This window comes from Carassius carassius, chromosome 37 (assembly GCF_963082965.1).
Source record: "Carassius carassius chromosome 37, fCarCar2.1, whole genome shotgun sequence".
Classification (NCBI taxonomy): Eukaryota; Metazoa; Chordata; class Actinopteri; order Cypriniformes; family Cyprinidae; genus Carassius; species Carassius carassius.
The window spans coordinates 11,307,676-11,327,718 of NC_081791.1; the positions used below are offsets into that span (position 1 = coordinate 11,307,676).

Consider the following 20,043-nt stretch of genomic DNA (forward strand, 5'->3'; position numbering starts at 1 on the left):
TAATATTCTGTTTTCCTTGCACGTATGCATAAACTCATTGTTCAGCATAAGTTTCAAACAGCTATTCAAAAGCATCTCAACAGTTTTGTAAGGCCTAACTGTTTTCTGATGACCCAAACCATGTGATGCTTGTTTTTTTAATTGGGAATTGTTTGCCTCAGTGCAGGTCAAGGTTATTAATGAGTTTTTAAGAGGGAGAAGTCAGGGGTCAGGCCACAAGGGTAACTCATTAGTAAATCAGTGTAGGAAATGAGCATAACTGCAGTGTGGAAGACAAGTTCTGCCATCATTGACATTAACTCACCCTCATTTTGTTCCAACCATGCACGACTTCCTTATCTCCACTGAACATAATAGGAAAATTTTCATATACAACCTTATTTGAAAACAGGCATTACAGAGCATAAATAAATACTTAAAGAGTTATGAAATATAACAATATATTTGTATCCTGTATATAGAGTTTTTCTATTGGTTGACTGAGCTGGGTAAGAAGCATATACGTACAGTGAGGTCCATAATATTGGGACATCGACAATTCTAATCTTTTTGGCTATATACACCACCACAATGGATTTGAAATGCAATTAACTATTTAACTGCAGACTTTCAGTTTTACTCTGAGGGTATTTAGTCTGAAGTCTGGAACATATAGACATCACCAGATGCCGGGTTTCATCCCTGGTGATGCTCTGCCAGGCCTCTACTGCAACTGTCTTCAGTTCCTGCTTGTTCTTGAGGGCATTTTCCCCTTCAGTTTTTATCTTCAGCAGGTGAAATGCATGCTCAATCAGATTCAGGTCAGGTGACTGACTTGGCCATTGCATAACATTCCACTTCTTTCCCTTAAAAAACTCTTTGGTTGCTTTAGCAGTATGCGTCGGGTCATAGTCCATCTGCACTGTGAAGCACCGTCCAATGAGTTCTGAAGCATTTGGCTGAATGAGAGCAGATAATATTGCCCGAAACACTTCAGAATTCATCCTACTGCTTTTGTCAGCTGTCACATCATCAAAAAATACAAGAGAACCAGTTCCATTGGCAGCCATACGTGCTCACGCCATGACACTACCACCACGCTTCACTGATGAGGTGGTATGCTTTGGATCATGAGCAGTTCCTTTCCTTCTCCATACTCTTCTCTTCCCATCACTCTGGTACAAGTTGATCTTTGTCTCATCTATCCATAGGATGTTGTTCCAGAACTGTGAAGGCTTTTTTAGATGTTGTTTGGCAAACTCTAATCTGCAAACGCCTTCCTGTTTTTGAGGCTCACCAATGGTTTACATCTTGTAGTGAACCCTCTGTATTCACTCTGGTGAAGTCTTCTCTTGATTGTTGACTTTGACACACATACACTAGGGCTGCTCCGATCACGATCTGCCGATCGTTAATGCGCATCTCATCAGTAAAGCCAGTTCTCTAATCAGCGGTAAATTCCCTCAGGTGCATGATTTCACATAGAGCAGCTGATACTACACGGAGCCATTGTTAACTGAGAAGATGCACAAATCCACTTCATTTCAGCGTTTATTTGTGCATCTTCTCCGTTAACAACGGCTCTGTGTAGTAAAAGCTGCTCTATGTGAAATCACGCACCTGAGGGAATTTACCGCTGATTAGAGAACCGGCTTTAATGATGAGATGCGCATAACGTTCGGCCAAACGTGATCAGAGCACCCCTAATATTCAGAAACCCTGAATAATTTACTGGTTGATTTGTGTATTATATCATTGTGTATTATAGTCATTGCTTTGTGTGATGAAAAGACCCAAAAAGGTTATTCAAACTGATAATGATCACCTTCAGAGGGCTGTTAACTGTGGTGACCAGATTATAGAGTTGAGATTGTGAATTTGAGTTGAACAGGAATTAGATCAGCCTTGTGTGTTCCATTCAAAAGAGAAAGTCATATGGGTTTCAAATGACACAAGAGTGAGCAAATAATAACGGAAATGTGTTTTTCAGGTGAGCTATCCTCTTATATATACACAGTTTGCAATCAATGTCAAAATGAGCAAAGGGTCAACAGGAGACACCATCAGTCCTCTGAAATTAAAGACAAGTATTGCTCAAGGTCTTCAACAGAATCTGATAAGATTATCTCTGATGCACTTTCACCTACATGAGAAAACAAGTGTTCTGCAATCAGCTGAAAAGTTAAAATAACACAGACGTCTCAAACGTCCCCCAAGACACGCTGTTGTGCTAGAGTAATGATCTCTGATCTGGGAACAGCATTCCCAAGAGTGTGTGGAACGCAATCAGAGACGACCGAATGTGGGTGCTGTGGCAACCAATAATCATGCACAATGTGTCTGCGGGAAAACTAAAGACTCAGGTGCAGGTGTGGTACCTGAGATCAGCCGATATTCATCGTGCATCCCTACGGGAAATGAAGGGATGACAGAATGGATTGGATGTAATGGACAGAGTCAGAGTGTTTTCTAAATCTGCAGAATGTATTGTGCATTATGTTTAATGAATTTAAATTTATTTAAACATGGTTTTAAAAAATTGGCTGAATTTCATTAAGGACTAGTTTACCCAAATAAGAAATTTGCTTATAATTTACTTGTCCTGAGAGGCCGAGGACATCCAAGATGTAGATACCAGATATAGGAACATATTTGGTGGAATTTAACGTTACACTTGCTAATCAATGAATCCACTGAAGTGAATGGGTGCCGTCAGAACAAGAGTCAAAACAGCTAATAATATAACTCACAAGAAATCCACACTCCAGTCCATCGATTAACATCTTGAGTAGTCTTGTCCTCAGGAGAGAAATATGCACAGATCAAGTACCATTTAGAAGAGAAAAGTCCAAAACAGATAACAAATATGTTGATGGATGGCAATGTGAGAAAACAGGAGATGGACTTTCACACGAGAGGAAGCATTATGGGTTACAGACTGGTATTTTGGCCAGAACTGATGGTTTAAAAGTTAAAACGGCCAAATGATTTGTTTCTTACAAACACACAGCTTTTCACTTCACAAGACATTAACTGATGGACTGGAGTTGTGTGGATTATTGTGATGTTTTTATCAGATGTCTGGACTCTCATTCTGACGGCACCTATTCACTGCAGAGCATCCACTGGTGAGCAAGTGATGCAATACTAAATTTCTCCAAATCTGTAACAAACTCATCTACATCTTGGATGTTCTGAGAGTGAGTACATTTTCAACAAATTTCATAAAGCCATCTATTTAATTATTAGTTTAGTCCAAATCTGTGACAATTTGTTTAGGTTTTTCGCATAGGTACCAGTGACAGAGGAAACACCTGAAAAGGCATGACTGCCTAATAAAGTGACTATAGGGAAACACACAAACATCCACAAGATTTCAGAAGTGGAATGAATCACTGTCGTTTGCATTACTCACAGTTTCATTGAGACCTTAGGAATGTAGTCTGCTTGGGAGAGGTGCAAGCACATACCTGACACTGACACACACTGGTAGTTAGCAAGTCAAGGCGGTGTTGGGAATCTCCATGTACACATGCACAAAACAAAGCAGTGACACCTTGCTTTACTCTGTGGAATGTGGCCTGATACTCATCTTTATCCGTCTACAGACTGGCCCCAAGCTACACACAACATAACACCTCAGGAACAGAAATAAAGCAATAACTGTTCAGCAGTCCATGTGGCAGACCCACTTCACCATACTGTACCCTTTAACCCACTTTAACACCAGTAATGGACTTGCATCTTACAAGCCTTGGAGCTTACATGAGTCAATATGACACTACACAAATAAGTCAAACACTAATACACAGGCACGTCCCATTATAACAAATAATAATAATAAATCCAAACCTTGTAATTCTGACAGTTTTGCTCAAATGAGACGTTTGGAATGACTTGCAGAAAAGAAAAACTCGTCTTACAGTAAAGGAAAGTTCCCAGTCATGTACTGAGCAAGCTGTTTCAAATGTGTAACATGCTGGTGTATAAAGCCCGAGGGAATAACACAGACTTGATCATGTCGGTGCAGAATATCTCAACATACTTAAACGGATGAAAATACCTGGAAAGCAAAGCGTTTACAAAATGTCTGTTTACTTTTAATAGGAAAACAAGCTGAGGAGATGACAGCTGAATAGCCCTCAACATCAGCACGACAGGGTCCGAGCTCTAACACTCACACCGAGACTCAGGAGACGAGGACTTTCAGGAAATTTTTGTTCATTTGTTTGACTTTGTTTGTCTAACGTGAATATCTGCGTAAAAAAATGACAACAAAACCAAAAGACTCGGGACTCTCACATCTGGGCTGACTGGTGAGCTGCCTAACTAGACAGCATTTGTAAGACATTCTGGTTTGCCAGTGATCGCTGTTCACTCAGAAGTGTTGTGCATGTAGACAGCTCCTGGGTTAAGAGGCATGAACAGATGCTAACGGGCTAAAGCTCCAGCAGCTAACTGACAAACTTACTAAAACGGCGCGAGGGCTTTTCGTCCGCTGGAAAGCGTTGCTTTAAAACTTCGCATACTGGCGTGGATCAGTGCAAAGAGCTACTTTTAAATTAGAAAATCTTTACCTGTGATGATGGCCGGATTTTGTCTCTCTTGGACAGGGATGCTGCTGCTGCTGAGGGGCTGACACACACATCCGGAAGAGACCAATATGGGCGATATGATTGACGGGCCTCTTGTCCAATTATAGGGCGGGGTTTTCGTCGCCCGACGGGTTACGTCAACGTAAAACCGTTTGCTTTGTGGTTGCGCAATAATGTGTTTATGATGCAGCGTTGGCTCACTTAATCCCCATATATATCTATGACTTAACATTTATATTAAATGAATAAATATGAGACACGATGCATAAACATGTTTCAAATATAATAGCGAATAAACGTATACAAGATTAAATGATTTTATTTTACAGTTATTGTTTTAACTTCAAGCAGGTATTACCAGTTACTGCTACCAAATTAAATAAAAAATTAAATTAAATTAAGCAGAAGAATCTAAAGAAGACTGCTTTAAGAAACATTTTATGAAATAAATACATTAATTTAATATTATAATGACAAAAGAAGAATGTATTTTATCATTTACGATATACAGCATGACATTATTTTATATTATGTTTGTTATTGTAGTTTCTTTATTTATTTTTTTCTTTGCTCACATAAATATTTTTATTGGAACATGGAATATGTGCATACAGCGGTGAAAATATTTGATCCCCTGAGTTGAGTTGAGTTGAGTTGATCCCCTTCTGATTTTGTAAGTTTGCCCAGTTACAAAGAAATGAAGGGTCTGTCATTTTTATGGTAGGTTTATTTTAATGGATGGAATATCAACCAAAAAATCCAGAAAATAAAAATAAAAACATAAAGGTTGGACATTTATTTGCATTTCAGTGATTGACATAAGTATTTGATCCCCTACCAACCAGCAAGAATAATGTCTTCTACAGACTGGTTATGTGTCCATGTGGAACACAGATTAGTCCTGTCACTTTAAGAAGTTAGTCCTAATGTCAGCTCATTAGGTGAATAAGACACCTGTCCACACAATCTGTGTCTTCCATCCCAGCCTCTCCCACCACCCTGGGCAAGACCAAAGAACTGTCAAAGGATGTCAGAGATAAGACTGTAGATCTGCACAAGGCTTGAATGGGCTACAAAACCATCAGCAAGAAGCTTGGTGAGGAGGAGACAACTGTTGGTGCGATTATTCAGAAATGGAAAAAAATACAAATCAACCATCAATCAGCCTCAGTCTGGAGCTCCGTGCAAGATTTTGCTTCATGGGGTAAGGATGACCTGCTAAAGACTTGCTGAGTTTGGAGGGAAAGAAATGCTGACTATGACCCCAAGGACACCATCCCTACAGTCAAGCACGGAGGTGGAAACATTATGCTTTGGGACTGTTTTTCTGCTAAGGGTACGGGACTTCACTACATTGAGGGGCAAATGGACGGGCCATGTACTGTAAAATCTTGGACGAGAAACTCCTTCCCTCAGCCAGAACACTGAAGATGGGTCATGGATGGGTCTTCCAGCATGACAGTGACCTGAAACAAACTGTCAAGGCAACAAAGGAGTGGCTCAAGAAGAAGCACATTAAGGTCATGGAGTGGCCTCGCCAGTCTCCAGACCTCAGTCCTTTAGTTAGAAAATCTGTGGAAGGAGCTGAAACTTCAAGTTGCCAAACGACAGCCAAGAAACCGTAAGCATTTAGAGAGAATCTATAAAGAGAAGTGGATCAAAATCCCTCCTGAGACGTGTGCAAACCTGGTGAACTACAAGAAACATCTTACCTCTGAGCTTGTCAACAAGGGTTTCTGCACCAAGAACTAAGTCATGTTTTGCTTGGGGATCAAATACTTATTTCACTCTCCTAAATACAAATCAATTTCTGTGTTTCTTTTTCTGAATTTTTTGGTTGATATTCTCTCTTAACTTACCATAAAAATGACAGACCCTTTATTTCTTTGTAAGTGGGCAAATAAAAATTTCCCCCACTGCGTATTACAACATAAAATTTTTATATAATATTTTAATATATTTAGTTTCTAATAAAAATTTGGAACAAAGAGTGTATGCATGTATTATTCAGTTTAAATATAATATAATTTTAATGTCATATTTTAATGTAATGAATTTCTAATATAAATTTGGAACACACACACACACACACGTTTGTTTTTGTGAAAAGTGGCGACATCCCACAGGCGTAATGGTTTTTATACTGTACAAACTGTATATTCTATGGCCCTACACCAACCCTACACCTAACCCTAACCCTCACAGGAAGCTTTGTGCATTTTTACTTTCTCAAAAAAACTCATTCTGTATGATTTATAAACGTTTGGAAAAATGGGGACATGGGTTATGTGCTCATAAATCACCCTCTCCTTGTAATTCCTGTGTCATACCCATGCCATTAGACAAACCTACACACACACACACACACACACACACACACACATATATATATATATATATATATATATATAGTTTATTTGTATACTTTATTTTATGTAACTTCATTTTGAAACCTTTAGTTCTCTGATCAACACCCTCCTATAATTCCATTCATTTATTACACATTATCTTGACGTTGATTTATTGAACCGAACAGCACAACCTTGCTTATCATACATTACAGTCTGTTCTTTGAACCAGCTTTCAGGCTACTCCAGTTTCAATTTCGCCAAGTGTTCATTCCAAGAAATGAGTGAATTCATATAACTTTATTATAAGAAAGTCATTACAAGAGCTCATTTAATGAAAATCTAAAATAGTACAGAGAAGCAGGTTAACAGTGACTCTATGAGCATAATGAAAAAGCAGGTGAATTATTGATGCAAATTTGGTCTGTTTGTTTTATGGCTCTCATTAATAATGAAGGCAGACGTCAGTGATATACCCCACTGTTCCCAGAGCAGCTGAGGAACAGTGGGGTATGTCCCCACTGTTCCTCAGATGTCCCTTTGACATACTGGCCTTGATGGCTAAAACATACAGTATCCAGAAATACATTAGAGCCTAGAGCCACATATTCATCCATCCAGAACAGAGCAGCTAGTCAGCTGTCAGCAATAAAACACTGTGGTAGAGGCAAATTATAAACTTTTCATCAAAAACCATCCTGCCGTTTTGTACACCATCAGGGTACAATTAGTCCTGCACTGTTGTTCAAACAGATCCCACAGAACTAAAGAGTGGCACTTGAGCACAACTCCAGTAAAAAGGACTCTTTCATCCAGCATTACACACACCAATTACACCCACTGACACTGTACAACATGGCATTGTTACTCCTTGCACAGAAAGAATTGCCCTCTCATTGCTGATGCAGGACTTTGACTCAGTCTGTGTAAAGAAAAAATCTTTATAACATGGTTAGAGTAATAGGAAACCTGAATGAACATGTGAACAATATATACAATACACTTTATCCTCTTGAGACCCTGCGGCCTCATATGAGGACATTATATTTTTGTGAATTTCTCTGAGACTGTTCATGCCACAGTTTTAGTACAGAGCTGTACAGAGCACATTCAGGGCTTTTCAGAGATACCAAATGATTGGATGTTTCACATGACCACTCCCTCTCCTTGGTCATCAAAATGTCTGAAATTAATTTAGTGACACTCTTATGGAAATATGATAATATTTGGTAGTTATCATTTAAATCTGTCTAATTTTTAAATTATGTGTCATCAATCAACATCTCAGGAAAATGTTATGGGGTTTCAAATCAAAATATGACTTTCTGTTACTAAACAGGGAATTGATTTCATACATGTCCTCACATGAGGACACCGGGACTAAAAACATGTTTATTACGCATTTTTGGAGACATAACAAATGAATAGAGAAAGAAATTATATTTCAATATTCGATAAAATATTATATATTATTATGAAAATCTTGTCAATTATTACTCCCATTATTACACTTCTTTTTCCATTAAATGTTGCCCCAAAAACACATTAATATGCAAATTAGATTTAGTTTATAGATACATTGTATATAATGAGAAAACCCATTAATGGTAATTTTACACACATTTTGCAGAAAGAAAAATGGTATATTGAATCATTCTGTTATAACATAGCTGAGAATCATCTTTATACAAAGTTTGGTAAAAAAAAAAAAAAATACTCTTGAAAACGAAAAATGTATCGGTGATTTAAAAAATCAATTGATTTTGCATATGCATCTTCATTCATGTCTTTTCATTTTTTTTTAAAGAAATTGCATCCAGATGTCCTCTACCGAGGACATAGCATAACTTATGAATGAAATGCATGAATGCAGAGCACAAGGATGCACTGGGAAATCCCATGTGCAATGCATGACATGCAATGTGCATCTGTGCTTGCAAAGTAAACGAAACTGCTTTGCAGCATTTCACACCAGCCAATAGGGGCTATTCCAGACAGGCTGGAAAGATAGAGGCAGCTAGTTAGAAAAAAAGCCACAGTTCAAAGAATGTTTACATTTTCAAATAAACTGTGAAAATGTGTCAAATTAACTTTTTGTACCAATGGAGTCTATGTGTGTCATACAGTAAGATAGACCCACTGTATTCGTATGAGGACATATTTTTCTGCAAAAACTACTTCCTGTACAAAAACTAATTTTAGGTATTATACTTATTAGGTCCTACATATCCCAAATAGCAAGAACAATTATAAAATGCACACCAGGCAAACTCTCGGGTCTCAGGAGGGTATGGCATCAGGCAAGGGTCATTTCTCTGTAAAGATTTGATCTTTTTTTATCCTCTTGATTTTAACCTTGGAAGTGCTAACCGTGTTGTGTTTGCTTAATGTGGCCGTTAGGTGGCACTAGTGCTTAAATTAACACACAAAACATTCAATTCAACTCGAAAAGTTATACAACATGCTTTATTTTCTGTTCACTTAATGTGATGTTGGAATTTCTGAAACCCCATATGCCACACATATTTGAATAAATGTTATTACCATGATTTATGTCAGTTGTTAACATTAAATATGCGTAACACTGTCGCAACCCCCATTCGTTAAAACAAATACTATAAAAATATACAAAAATTTGTGTTTATTATTATGCAAATAATATTCATGCAAAATTAATTTTACATTAGATTATAGTTTATCTAACATTCACAAAAAGTATCACTATTTTACAGGTTGCTTTATTTAATAAAATGAATAAATACAAAATTATTTTATGAGAAATATACATTTTTACATTTTTCATTAAAAATAAGAGTTTTTTAATTTATCTTCTTATTATTATCTTCTTTAATTTTCTATTTAAGTTTTTTTTTAAAGTAGTATTTTATTTAAATCATCAAAAGTACCCATTTGTGACCTTTCCCTTGGTGGTAAGTAAATAGAGAAAAATGAGAGAGAGAATGAAAAAAATCAACACTGTATGAGATGGGCTTTTTATTAAATTTATAAAAAATATATATGCGTTCTTTCTTTATTTGAATAATTATTAAATTAATATAAAATCATTGTAATCATCATTTTCAATAAACAAACAATCAAAACAAAAAAAATCTTAGAGTAATTCTTAAGTCAAGCTATGTGCATGCAGAGTCCCCAAGATGCATTTGTCATCAGACAAGACCAAAAAGGATTTATGAACCCACTTTTGTCATTGTCGCCACCACAACCATTAGAAGGCGACCAGAGGACTGCGGGGTCCCAGTCCTCAGAGACAGAGCAACAACAGCAGAGATCCTGTTAGGATCATTATCACAGTTATTCAGGCCAAGTATATAGGACAGGAGACTAAAATACTGTTTTACATGAATTAAGCCCACTATTAAATAGAAAAAGTAATATCCAGGAGCACAGGGGATATTTCCTGTGTCTCCCTGTGGGTTTTGCATTCCTCAGTCTAGTGTGGCAAGGCTTCTGACAGCCATTACAGTCATAACAGTAACAAAATCCCTAAACGCTTCAACACTGCACAGATAATTGCTGTCTACAGGAAACAAATGCAGTCAATTTTCCATTATCCATTCAAAAGTTCTTATTTATCCGTACTATAAATATGTTTTACAGCAGTTTTGTAGCAAATAATGCCATCAGCACACTTGTGTTATTTTGATTTCTGACAAATAATGCCAGTTTTGCTTTTGTTGTAAAAAGAAGCATAGACTGCACATACACAGGAATGCATCACATGTGGATGAATAAAAGGCCTGTTCCTCTTTTTAAATCAATAAAAGATTAAGTAAAGCCTCTCATTGATCTGCCTCCGTCTCAAAGACTCTGGAGGGTTGGGAGAAATCCTCTTCTTTCATGCAGAGTTGAGAATGGCTCAGTTAGCACAGCAGCAACCAGTTTCTCTGCCCTGTCTTCAACACTATTAACTTTGTGCTTATGTGAAGTTCGGGGAGCGCCACCTTTGTCGGGGTCCCAGAAGGGGCCCTTTCTAAGGCTCTAGTGTTCGGCCAGGAGGACAGTCTCTGAATAAAGCCATCGTTATAGACTAATTATGGCGCATGTGACCTGTGCTCACATTCCTGCCTCATCATTCAGCCTCCCATTCCACTGCAGGAGGCAGTATTCAGCACAGAAAAATGTATTTATCATCAAGTAACTATAGAACAGTTTCAGCCCAAAATCCAGTATTCAATACCTTTCCCCTGTGTCATTCCATTTTATTATGCAGAACTTAATTTCTAATCTTATTTGTTTTGTTTTCTTTGTATGTATGGATTACTACTAGGGTTGTTACCGACATCTGATGAACATTTCAAGTCAACAGCACCTTTAGAAATATATTTACTGTATATTTGTTAATACTTTCTTTAAGGAATATAAAATATATATATATTGATACAAACTATTCTTTTTGCAAACAGCTCCCAGAGAACATAGTGCATTTATTTCCCTTACCCTAAACTGTTGTGGAAAGACCTCTCTTTGTTCGTTATGGAGAATATTGATAAAGATTTTTCTTTTTTTAATGGAAATGTTTTGTTTGGATTTGTTAATTTAAAAAAAAGTGCATTTACAGAAAAACGGTTGCACTTAGTGTACTTACAGTGTATTTATCTAAGTTCTGGTAATACATGGTATAACTACATGGGGTATAGAGTTAGGTTTAGGGGTAAGTTCAGGGTCAGTACCTAGTTATTACAAAGTTATTGTAATTACTATAATAAGTACATAGTATGTACATGAAGAACAGGACTGTAAAATAAAGTGCTACCAGAAAAACTAATTGTACTTACTTAACACAATTTGATAGAAGTCTACATACATGTACATTCTCATGTCATAAGCCTGTGTTTTCTGTTTTGCTTGCAGAAATACAGCATTACTTTGGGATTGTTTATATAAGAACCGGTTGTAGATTCCAAACACTTATTTAGGATTGTTTTTTTTTTTTTCATGCATCGACTTTTTTTCACTTGCCGTGTCTTGGTGGCAGTAGTGCTCTGCGCGCGAGGCTCTCTAGAACCACTCGTCACGGTCAGAGCCGCTATCTGGGCGGAGAGAAAGAAACCCAACTGAATTAACCCTCCAGCCAGCCGACACTCAACAGACTAGAGCAGCAGCCGAGGCTCACAACTGAGGACGCACAGCGGGACATCCTACAGACGAGCTAAACAGAAGAAAACAGAAGCATCTCAAGCCAATCCGTTCAAATCTCTTCTGGATTTACAGTACAAAGGTTTTGATGTAGGCTGATCTAGTGTGAAGCGTTTACTAGTTCAGCTTCTGTGTTTGAGGAGAGGAGGTACATTTCAGCTATACTCGGGTCTCGTAAACGGAATGAATGACCAAGACAAAGGTTGACACCGGTTCCCCGACGCATTTTGTCTCGTCGAAGGAGAAGAGGCAAAAGCAGAAAATGGAGAGCAGCACTGGAGAACAAGAGCAGCCGCAGCCGTCACAACAGCAGCCTGCGCAGCCGCTACAAGTTACCGAGAGAAAGAAAATACACCGGGCACCGTCTCCAGCAAGACCCAAGGATGTGCCCGGGTGGTCCCTCACTAAAATCCGCGGCGGTATCGGCACGCCGACGCTGAGCGTGAAACCGGGGGCCATATATTTAGGTGGCCGCGTGTCCAGACGGAGCCCGGTTACCGGGAAGGAGACAAAAACAGAGAAGAGTAAACCGGCCGGCAAACCCGCGCTGTCCGCGCCCGGTGCTCAGAAGAGCTGCGTGAAGTCTAATAAAAGCGGCCGAAGAAAAGTCTCGGACGCCAGCATCGGATCGGATGATTTGAGCAAGGACTCCGGCTGCGCTGCGGGGAAACTCTCACCCACCGACAGCAGCTCCGAGCTCTCCGACTGCGTCTCCGAGGAGAATAAAGTCTCCACAGATGCGCTGAGCAGCGACACCGAGACCAGCAGCCGCGGGGGGGTCGACGGAGAGAAAGCGCCAGCGAGTGGTCAAACCAAGAGCAGCGTGGAGAAAGAGCGGCTCTCGCTGGGAATGGAGACCGCAGAGGGGAGCGTCTCTCCCGGCGACGAGCGCTCGCTCACCTCGGTCGACAGCAGGATGCCCGCCAGCACGTCCTTGGCGTTCTCGGACCTGACTGAGGAATTAATGGACGGCATGCATGAGGAACTAGTCAGGGAAATAGAGGAACTCAGGTCGGAGAATGATTATTTAAAGGTAACATAATGATTATACATATATTTTTTATTGTTCAATAAAATGAGCACTATGGCAACCACAGTTTCCATCAAAATATCTTAGCTGCCACATTCAGGTTAAGGTTCAACATGATGCTATTGTCTAGTTCTTAAGAAATCTTACATGTGTTGGTGCTTTAAACAGCCAAGAACCAAAACACTGTTCTCAAGAACATACTGTATGTGACCCTGGACCACAATACTAGTCATAAGGGTCAATTTTTTGAAACGGAGGAAGCTGAAAGAGCTTTCCGTTGAGGTATGGTTTATTAAGATAGGACAATATTTGACTGAGATACAACTATTTGAAAATCTGGAATCTGAGGGTGCCAAAAAAATCTAAATATTGAGAACAGCACCTTTAAAGTTGTCTAAATGAAGTCCTTAGCAATGTATACTACAAATCAAAAAGTAAGTTTTGATATATTTACGGTAGAAAATGTACAAAATATCTTCATGGAACATAATCTTTATTTAATATACTAATGATTTTTGACAGAAGAAAAATCGATATGTTTGACCCAAACAATGTATTGTTGACTACTGTGACAAATATACCCCAGCGACTTAAGACTGGTTTTGTGGTCCTGGGTCACATATAGGCTAATGCAACATCAAAACCTCCAAAATAACAATCATAAGAACCAAACATAACCAAAACGGTGCTTGATGCACAGGGAGGTTCTTTGCTGAACCTTTAAAGACCTTTAACATTTTTCCAAAGTATACAGTAGAGTTACAGTAAACCTGAAATGCAATATTAGTATAAAAAGATTTCAGAATCTTTTATTTCATGATTATTACTACACTATAAAAATGTAACCCATTCAAAATGAAAATGCTATATTATTGCATTTCTGAAAATCAAACAAAAAAATAAAAACATGTTTTACAATGAAATTATTCAAAACAACTGTATAATTTTCTGGTGAAAACTAGTCACAGGGTAACCAGTATAATACTGTATTTCTGCCATATATCATTATCTAAATGTCTATGTTCCTTCCCCCTGAAACTGGAAACACTGTATTCATTCTTCTCACAGGGCATATATTTAAGATCCTTGTTTACTATCATATGGGTTTGTCATTTCTCCATTACTATGAGTCATATGTAAGAGATAAACAGTGATTCTTTTGTAATCTCGGTTTTCATAAACTATCACAAGACCATGACAGGACCAGATCTATTTAATTTACCATGACTAATATAAAAGCCTTAAAAAGGCTAGTGGCTAGTTGCTCCTGCACGCGTGTTGCTTGAATAATGCAGCTGTTTGTACAGATGCTGCAGCAGTCAGTCAGTCCGCTGCGCCCGCGCCCACTTTTCACTCCATTGTTTATCCGCGCGCTGAGCACGTGACGCACGCTGCAGTAGTTGACCTATATTCACTGGAAATATGTGGCAGCACGCGGCGAGCCTCTGAAAGCTGAATAAATTTTCATTTGTTTGAGGCATTAATAGTTTATTTGGGGTTAGAGCAAAACTGCTTTCTAAACATGGCACTATTATGTAAACGGTTTAGTAAAAGAGTCTGGAGGAAATTCATAATGCAGCATAATACATACATGATCTCAAGTAACTTTGATCCTAGGTGAGACTAGTGACAGATCATTGTCTATGTCTAACTAAAATGTCCAATATGTTTTTGATAAAGCTTGCAAAATGCATTGTCATTTCTAAAATGATGCATTGTGTGTGTGTGTGTGTGTGTGTGTGTGTGTGTGTGTGTGTATCAGGACGAGATGGAGGAGCTTCGCTCTGAGATGCTGGAGATGAGGGACATGTACATGGAGGAAGATGTCTATCAGCTCCAGGAGCTCAGACAGCAGCTGGATCAGGCCAACAAAACCTGCCGCATCCTGCAGTACCGCCTCAAGAAGGCAGAGAGACGCAGCATCCGCGTAGCCCAGACCGGACAAGTGGATGGGGAGCTTATCCGAACACTGGAGCAAGACGTCAAGGTTAGAGCATGTTAATGTGTGATGGAGAAATTCAGTTGGTGTGAAGGTGTGATTTATTACAGATAAAAGCCACCAAATGTATTCTGTTAGCTAACTGTGTTTGGCAAGTGATTGCTTGATCTTTAAGTTGAGTTAGACTCAAACACCTTGTGAAAATTAGGTGCGCTTAGCCTAATTGTTTTGAATGTGTACTTTAAATCTTAAAAGTACACTTTAAGAAACCATATTTGCAGAAAATACAATTTTAATGAAATAAAGCGTCATATGAGTGTTTCAAGATCAAGTTCATTTATTTATAAAGCACATTTAAATACAGCCACAAGACTGACCTAAGTGCTGGACATAAAAAACAAACCTTAAACACATGAAACAAAAATAATAAAACATGAAATTAAAGACAAAAATGAATGACAGATAAACATTCTGAAGACCATAATACAATGTAATTAGAAAGGGATATTAGTAGGCCAGATCGAACAAGTACACTTTCATGGTTGACTGTTTCTTAAACACACTTAAAAGTGCACTTATTATTTTGTCATGCTTTAAAGAAGTACACTTATTTTGATGTTTTGACTAGCATAGTAAATCACATGTAAAAAAGCTAATTCGAATTATAAAAGTGGTGTGTTATTAGATATTACAGTTGATGTTTTAAATGTACTAAATTCAATTGCAACTTCATTATTACAAAGGTGTAATTACAAATATATTTAAATGCATGAAATTACATTAAAAGTATATCATCGTTCACTATAAATGCTTGTCAGTATATGCAGCAACACACTTTAACCATAAAATTACGAAATTACAGAGATGTCACTTAAGTTCTACTTAAGTGCATTTAATATAAATGTAAAATATATTATGTTTGAATTTAGTTTTAAATAACATAAAACAAATAACTGAAAACAGCATATTCAACCCGCACTTAAAATATATCAAGGACTTCTTTTGTATGTTTGCTAAAGTGTACTTATTTTTCACAAGGGACTCTCTGAATGAAGTGAATCTCGTAAAATATCCAATGATGCAAACATCTGCGGTAGACTGTAAGATCATGCTTTAGGCAGCATGTAATGCACCACACAGGCAACTGTCTCACATGTCTGAAGACACAATACTTCCTTTCTCTGGTCTGTCAGTGAGAGGAGAAATAACCATGATGTCATTCCCGTCAGTATTGTATTCCTCTTTTACATGGCTGATTTGTATACAGTAACAGAGGGAGAGTGATTTCCTCTTTGTGCTACTGAGACTGGCTGTGTTGGTCTATAACAAGTTACACTGTACATACGTAAGTTTCACCACTCAGGACACAGCTGGTAAGGATCAGAGCCTGCAGAACACAATCGATGTGGCGTTAAACACAGGAGGGGGATGTGTCTGTAGACATCTCAGCCTCTGCTGAATTCTTTAACTGCTGACAGGAGTCTCCTAACACAGGGTCAATTGTCTCTCCACAGCCAGGTCAGATTACACTGATCTTCACAACGCTTGTGCATTCAACTGGTTGAAATACTCCATTGCTATCGCTTTGACAGGCATGCTATAGGCTTTGAGGAAGAAGGACATTGGTTCTTTACATTCATCTTAGCCCAGCAACAAAACATTGTGCAAATCGAAGTGCTAACTCAGATTTTCTTGTAGCCTTACAGGGTTATGAGAACAACTCATACACCAATCAGTACTTTAATGTGATGCAACAAACTTAATTTTTCTTAAAACAGAGAAACCGTCAATAAAGTTGTAAAGTAGCGAAAAACCAAAACAGACAATAAACGAATCAATTAATCAACTTTATTTAATAATCAACTAATCTGTATAAAAAGAGTTAAATTGCAAACAAGGCCGTTTTTATGTCAACTTTTAATATAAATATGTTTTGATTCCAATTAGATGTTTCAATATTAAATTTAAACAGTGCTTGTATTAAATTCCTTGACATATTTATTCAAATATACATTAAATAATGAAGGAGGGCTGGGTATTGTTAAAATTCTTTTAATATCATACAGATACTTTGACTTCGATACCGATTCCTGAATGCTAATTTTTCATTACCAGTTTTATGAAATCCGTTTTAACAAGATTACTTTACACTAGTGGTCGACCTATATATCGCCAAGGCTGATATATCGGCTGTTATTGGGTAATACGTTTTTCTTCTTGGCCGATGTGTTCTAGTTGGGACTTTTATTTTGACAGCGCTGAGAACAGCAGCGCCTGAACACACAGTTTTCTCCCTCTTGTTTGCTGTCGTCATTAACAGTTCTGTCTAATAAAGATATAAGTTCTTTCTTATAATCAGATAGAACGGTTAAACAAAGGAATTAATGTATACAGAAAGTATTATAATGATTGTTTGCCATCAGCATTAAGCAAATACACATTTATGTCATTACAACAAATCTTTGAATGACTAATGAACATTCAATTTCACAAACCTTGCAAACTCAGTCGAATCCAGCTGTGAGATCTTGTGAAGTGTGCATGTGACCTGCATGATCACGTGTTCTCTGTGTGATAGTCGGTCCGTGTGAACTGAATGCTTTAAACTTCAAAATCGTGATTTCAAATTATGCTGCGCTTTATGCATTTGCCCAGTGTAATATTCATGTCATTTTCTCTGTGTGCTGTTTGTAAAACGAGTGTTACCCTGGCTTTATTTGAAAAATATGATTCCCAAATGCACACAAACTTCCCAGAAAACTGAGTCCCCTGTTGGTTACAGTGTTTACTTCCATTGTAATTATATTTTTATTAAATATTTATGTATTTGTGAAAAATACTTTGTGATCTAAATTGTAATCCACTGTCAAATGATAAAAAATGTCTTAAATATTAATAATAATAATAATATATATATATATCGGCTTTATATCAGCTATTGGCCCCTTTGCTTTCCAAGATATTGGCACCGGCTGTCAAAAAAACAATATCGATCGACCACTACTTTACACGTCAGCAGTTTTATTTTTTTCTACTTTTGACAGACTTAAAGACTCCTCTCCTCTCCTGAGCCACTGCACAAAGGAAAAAATGTAACCAACAACACAAAAAATCAGTGCAAATAATTTTAATGCATGAGAAATGCTAAGCAGGTGTAGTGATAAGCTTGATATAAAAGGCTACAAATAGCATATATACAGCAACATTATATGGCCAAAACACATATTAGACCGCAATCTCCAGCACTTGATGTAGGCACATAAAGCATGCAGCATGCTTATTGGCTCACTGACATTGATGAGATTAACCCCTTAAGTATCAAAATTTGATACTGAACGACAAGATATTTTTTGAAACTCAATGGTATTGAAGCAATTTGATCAGTGACTAAAACGTATCAAACTCAATACCCAGCACTATAATAAAGACCGTAAAAATAAAAGAAGAAATTTAATATAGTGCATATATTTAGCAAGCTCCTCTGTTCAGTTGTGTAACAGTTGATGCAGTGTTCAGTTAAGATTAGTGGTCTACATCTTTTCAATATTCACTGTAGTCCTTGGCAACATAAAGACATAAAGACTATTATGTCTTTTGTTTCACACCACAGACACACTCCCTTGTTTCATACAAACACAACTGCTGCCAAATGTGATCAACTAGTGAAAATTACCTCAGAAGATTGAGTCAGTGTTTTGTCTTGTTGCTAGGCTGATTGTTCTGAACATTTGTTTTTGTATCAGAAACTTTATATTCAGGTAAATCTTACCGAAATGGACTGTGATGTTAACCAAAAACATGAATAGTTGAAAATGAAATATTATATTATGTGTAAGGAGAGAACTGGGGGAGCACAGATATTTAGGAAATTGATTACCACAGAAGGATGCAAATAACCAGTCGCAATCAAGTATTCAACAAAGCCAATGAAGACAAATGAAACAAACATTAATTTTGAATCCTGAAAGTTTGTTATCTTAAAATGACAGAATATGTGCTGATGAATCAATCTGATTTCTGAGAACTTTTTGGGGCTGAGATGACCCACGTGTCAGTTATTGTTTGGTAATTTCCTTATAAATGAACTCCATTCAGAGGTCAGTGATGTTCTGACCAAGAAGCTTTGTAAGACAAATATTTTTTTCCCCATGGACTAACATATACAAGTTTCCCATGTTCGACTTCTTCCCATCTCTCTCTGGTCTCTCTGGGTGATGTCATGGTCAGGAGGGGGTGGGGGTGAAACGGGCTGATGGAGGATCTGAATGTTTGTAAAATCCCTGCACCATTTCCTGCTCTCTGAAGCCCTGGCCTCATTTCTCATCCAATGAGAGAAACATCTCCCAGATCTGTCAGGGGAAGGACGGAAAACAGCTCCACACCTTCTCATCAGCTGCTGTGGCTTGTGAAATTGGGTTTGGAGGAACACTGGAACTTCCCCTCTCCCTCTGTTATCCATCTGAGCTTCTCCAGCCATGTGCTCATGCAAAACAACAGCTGAGAAACAGAGAGAATGATTACAGCTGTAGACAACAAATATCAGAAATTAAATTCTGATCATCTTGTGCGTCAAAACTGAATCACTCCAATTAAAATCTAGTGCCTGATGCACTATACAGCTTGCAGAGTCAGAGTCGAAATAAGACCCTAGTTATCTCTTTTAGACTTTACAGATCTCAACAGTGTCTCAATCTATGTTCAGATTTGCTGAGATATAACTCATATATAATCTTATCCAAGATCATTTGTTGTGCTCTGCTGGTTTGGCTATATAGGACTACAGAAATTCAAAAGCTCTGAAGGTGACATTAAAGTCATGTGACCTTGCTGTATTTGGTTTTTAGCCTATGCTTATGATGCTTAATCCATAAAAGTTCATTTGTAAAGATTATCATGATGAACAAAATGTGTAAAAACCGTAAACCTTTGTTTGAGCTTATTTTCTCCAATAATACGTTATGCAGTTGGGTTTTTGGCAAGAGAACCAGGGTG

General features: G+C 37.7%; 1 protein-coding gene across 1 annotated transcript in view; it reads left to right on the forward strand.

The window, feature by feature from the left end:
- The first annotated feature begins 11,973 nt into the window (after positions 1-11,973).
- LOC132117999 (protein SOGA1-like) overlaps positions 11,974-20,043 on the forward strand; it is a 57,153-nt gene continuing 49,083 nt past the window's right edge. The window contains exons 1-2 of the mRNA XM_059527455.1: positions 11,974-13,115; positions 14,875-15,099. Coding sequence (XP_059383438.1) covers positions 12,270-13,115; positions 14,875-15,099 — 1,071 coding nt within the window. The 5' untranslated portion in view covers positions 11,974-12,269. The remainder of the gene's footprint in view (positions 13,116-14,874; positions 15,100-20,043) is intronic.